Source organism: Strongylocentrotus purpuratus, unplaced genomic scaffold (genome assembly GCF_000002235.5).
Source record: "Strongylocentrotus purpuratus isolate Spur 01 unplaced genomic scaffold, Spur_5.0 spur5_scaffold_14, whole genome shotgun sequence".
NCBI lineage: Eukaryota > Metazoa > Echinodermata > Echinoidea > Camarodonta > Strongylocentrotidae > Strongylocentrotus > Strongylocentrotus purpuratus.
This window is the reverse complement of record NW_022145599.1, coordinates 11145586-11150837: the sequence shown is the minus strand read 5'-3', so window position 1 is coordinate 11150837 and position 5252 is coordinate 11145586. Positions and strand designations below refer to the sequence as shown.

The window sequence follows — 5252 nt, the reverse complement described above, 5'->3', positions numbered from 1 at the left end:
TCATTCGATCCCTCTGTGACTCAGAATTGTTTTATATTCGAGAAGTGGCATACTGCCTTTGATTTGTTAAGGTATTGTATATGAGCATTAACATTGATTTGATGTGACTTAAGGGTGTACCTTTAATTGATTATCTCTTTACCACCTCTCAAGAAGGAAGAACGACAGATATTTATTTGTACGTTGGCATTGTTATTTACAATTGAAGGAGCACATAGTTGCAATTTATATTCAGGGCATTTTTCATTGAAATGCTGGTTATTTCCCATAAATACATTATGAATAGTCATATAATTAATCAAATTTAAATTCTCAGAATCGTAGTGACGTCAGACTAGAAGTGCCATTGTCTACGATTTGAAGCCGGTTTTGCCCTTCATTCTGACGAAAAAGCTTAAATGCACTAAATTTCCTGCTGCTAGTATTCTTATCATCATTTTGAACCTAAACCAGAAACATGATGTCTGTTTTAGATTTCCATATTTAATACAGTATAATTGTATTTTTCTTCAAAATCGTAACGCTGGATGATGGTAAAAACAGTGTGCGGTGGCCTTTACTCTTTTTAATTTTAATTTTAAAGATTTTAAAGTAAGACTAAGAATTAGATTAATAGATAAAAAATAATCATTAAAAAGTCTAAAAGATAACATTGAAGAAGAAAAAACGTGTAAATGTAGACAGAAAGCCTCTTCTAACATAAAACTAAGACCTCGAGGGAGAACTGAGCCATTTTGTTCCTGGTTCTGTAGAGAGCAATCTTAACGTATATTCTTTGAATAATTGATTTGCCTATTTCTTTATCTTCATATGTCTTGATATACAGATCTATTCGGTTCATCTATTGTAAGAGAAACATCAAAATGTTATTGAATAACATTACCTTCCTTTTACCCATTTATTTTAGAATCGACTGCAAAGATCTTTGTGACAGACCTAGAAACCGAGGACAAGATTTTTGTTGCAGATCTACAAGATGACCTAGACTTCACTGTCATTCCATCCACTAAAGAACCCCGTCATATTACCTATGACTCCGTGGAGAAGAAGATCTACTGGACTGACTTTGATGAACAACGAGTTTATCGTGCTGATGCGGATGGTGGAAACAGAGAGGAAGTCACTTCTGAAAGCGATAAAGGTACGGCATAGAAAATGTCCCTTAGTAAAGCTTTGAAATACACTCAGACGTAAAACGATAAAGACGATAAACTTGCTCTCTACCCAATGATAATACAAACATACAGAATCTTATTATATACGAATAAAACTGTTCAAAGAATCTGACACAATATGACACCGAAATAAAGCTGATTCCAAAACATATTTTCTTTATGATATGGATATCAACCAACATTGAATGTATACAGATTTGTTATATTATGTACCATGCAATCTTTGTTTGTTTGTGTGTTAGTTTATTGATTGCTATTACTTTGTGTATCTATTTGGAATCTTTACCCCCCCCCCAAATATTTTTGTTCAATAGTTAATTAGGAGCCCCCCCCCCCCCCATTTCCAGATGTTTCGATTTCCTGATTTTCTTTTAATCTCAGGGATCCGAGGAATTGCGATAGCTGAATCATCACGCATTCTGTACATCGCCTACAGAGTGTCACAGGAAATAACAACTGTGGATATTGGACAAGGAAGCGCTTTTCCAGGGAGTGAGACAAACTTTGTAACCACTTATAACAATTACCCTAGGCATTTGGAGGTGGATGAGGAACAGGGGTAAGTTTATGACGTCATCATACTGTTGGTTCAGAAGGAGGGGTGTGGGTTGTTAATTGACCCACCCAGACCCTACCAAGTAGTACCCCTCATGATTATACATACAGTCAATTGAAAGCCTCCTGGTGTTTTGTATTCAGTGTTTATGTGACTATGTGTTTATCAAATACATGATAATAACGATGAAGATGATGATGATAATAATATTAATCTTAATAATAATAATAATAATAATAATAATAATAATAATAATAATAATAATAATAATAATAATAATAATAATAATAATAATAATAATAATAATAATTATATAATAATAATAATAATAATAATAATAATAATAATAATAATAATAATAATAATAATAATAATAATAATAATAATAATAATAATAATAATAATAATAATAATAATAATAATAATAATAATAATAATAATAATAATAATAATAATAATAATAATAATAATAATAATAATAATAATAATAATAGTCCTAACAATAATCCAAACAATAAAAATGAACTGCAGCAAGTACAGTAAAGTGCGAGGCTTGCCCTTATTATAAACGATTTTCAACACTGAGGCGTTTTTGCGCCACCGCAATACTTGACTTTTTACTTTAGGGATATCTCACACCAGGTTTACTCAAATGATAATTCACGATATCTTTCATTCTATCAATGGTATGTTGGTGACAGGATGACGTCATGACAACTTCTGATTTTCTCGATATCGATATATTTTGACAGGACACTCTTGATTTTGCAGATTCTTGTATTGGTCAATGAACAACGACATCCAACGCAAATCTCTTAATGGATCTGGAAGCACAGAGACTGTATACTCTAACGCCAATCTATCCAAAATCAGCGGATTGAGCATTGATCTCAGCCGTACGTATTTCATATTTAGAAGGGTTCAGTAAAATGACATGTCATTTCAGATAAATGAATCAGAATTCAACAAGAGTTTATCTAAACATGGTTCCACTCAGGTGTTAATGGGTACCCGGTACGTCATTGTGGTTGAATTAGCATGTAGGCGACTAACTTTAACGCCCCCATTGAGTGGAGAATATGTACCATATTCTGCTGAATGGTGATATAATTCAATTACTGGGGTAATAATAATACTGTAAAGTGCTTCATAAGAAACAGGTATTTGCATTATTATTTATTTTGTATACGCTAAATTATCATGAACTTTTTCGAAATATTATTTAGGTAACAAACATTATAACGATTCTCAAATATTAAGGCATTTCAGAACCTTGACAAAGAGATGAATTTGATAGGAGAATGAAAATGATAAATGGGGAAACCAAGAGTTGTTTTGATGGGGGTATATAGCCATCAACTCTTTATAATTCTGAACACAATGCATCGGTATGGTTTAATAAAAGGATAAACACAAGATATATAATACAATGCAATAATCATGTGATTGCCAAGCGCTGAAAATTATAAAAGTTGTTGTGTGTTCTTGTACAGCACTAGTATGTCACACTTGACGACCCTGATGCTCCACTGTTATTACCCATAGTTTGACATCAGCCGTGTACGTATTTCTTATTTAGAAGGGTCATTGACATCATCCGTGTACGTGGAAAGACGGATCGATTTTTCATGAAGGTCTTTAGAATGCAAAATTATGGATTTATCAAGAAAAGACAATTATTTTGCATTTGTATTACAATATCGCGATATTCCCTTCATTTCATAATGGAAATATGACTTTTTTGATGTGATAATAAAATCCCTCATCATTATATTACCTTCATTTAAAAGCATTATATCAATGTTTTGAATAGTCGCGTGGAGACAGTTTTGACATTGGCAAATTTAGCTATTCAAATATTTAGAAATATGTATGATTTCACGTCCTTCTTGTTACTGTATAGTTTTTATAATATACCATGGGCTATAAAAAAGGAGAAAATTATAGAAATGAATCGAACTTAACTGAAAGGTATAACTTATTCAACCTGACCAAATGTAATACGTCAGGTATACCACGTAGTATCTTCAAGTTCTATGTAATTTTGTCTTGTCTTGTCTTCTCAGAATATGATTTTTAATTGATATCAATTGTTGTGTGTGTTTTGTTATTACATTTTTATTAAATTAATGATTAGAATTATTCAAGAAGATATTTGTTTGTTTTCTTGTAAGATTTGCAATTTTCTTTGTTTTGGCAGGAGATCCACGACGCATATTTTTCTGTGACTATGATAAGGAACAAACTTTCTACAAGGACGTAGGCAGACAAGATGCTTACGAGCTCACAGACTACATGAATGACCCTGACATCGATGGCGATGAAGAGCAAACAAAACTGCGATATATCAAGTACTTCAATGGCACCCTCTACTGGACGAAGGAAGGCAGTCACAAAGGCATCGCTGTAATGACTAACTACGATCAAAGCAGCCGATCATTCGAGATCAAAGAAACCAATGAGATTAGCACACCCTTTCGATTTATCATTACTAATGTAGATCCATGATCGATATTTGATAGAAAAGAGCCCGGAGGTCTATTGTTTATTTGATTCAGCGCAGTCAACATTGTCATGAAAGATATGACATGGGAAACCACCGAAGAAAAACCGTTTTTGGTTTCTTTAAAGGTAGCCTAATACAAAGTTTTGGAAAATGTTGAAAATGGCCGGATAGCGATTCCTAAAATTTTGAAATATTTGGATGCCCCTGAGGATGTATTATAAGCTCTAGAAAATTTAGCCCCTAAAACACTTCTGCTTTCGAGAAAAATTGAATATCAAAATTTACCGGTGCTCCCTGTAAATTTTGATAAAATTTCAAATAGCGCCTTCGGCCATACAATGGTAGCTGCGACCATGAAAATCTCAGAATATGCAGTTGTGATATGTAATTTCCAAACGGGAATAATGGCGTTCCCACTACTTTCTTAATAAGACTTTGACCAGCTTTTTGTTGGCCACGACCCGGCTACGCTTATTTGTGCACTTTCAAAATAAGCGTTGGGAGAGCATGAAGCTTGTCGACCAAACCACGCTCATGGAGATCCTCCCACGTTTGGCCCACGATTGGCCCCGATTGACCACGCTCTCGGCTACCTTTTCATCGTAGTATAAACGGTGTCTATGTTTGAACGGGGTATAAACAAAGCTTTATAAGACAATTGGGGGGGGGGTCGGGCCATTCACCCAAATTTTACATACAAATTGAAGATCAATTACTTTGTTAAATGTTGCTGGTAGAAAACTTAATCTTGGAATTGTAATAATTTCCACTTTTCAGCACTTTGGATATGCCGGCCTATATAACCCCGCTGGCGTAATTTTTTTTCCCACTTGAGCTCGGGACACCCAGTATGAACTCATTTGCATACAGCCAATCAGAGCTCATCTTGTCAATAACAAGCTTTACGCGTGCTAAAGATGCGAAATTCAAAACTGTGCGAAGCTCTGGGCCTGGGCTTCACACACGTACACACAGCGCCTTGCCTTTATCAGCATGCATGGTGTGCGTGTTTTAG

General features: G+C 34.2%; 1 protein-coding gene across 1 annotated transcript in view; it reads left to right on the top strand.

The window, feature by feature from the left end:
• Window positions 1-873, top strand: part of LOC115923726 — a 7571-nt gene extending 6698 nt beyond the window's left edge. Inside the window, exon 5 of the mRNA XM_030984998.1 lies at window positions 827-873. Within this exon, the coding sequence (XP_030840858.1) occupies window positions 827-873 (47 nt within the window). The remainder of the gene's footprint in view (window positions 1-826) is intronic.
• Window positions 874-5252: the final 4379 nt, after the last annotated feature.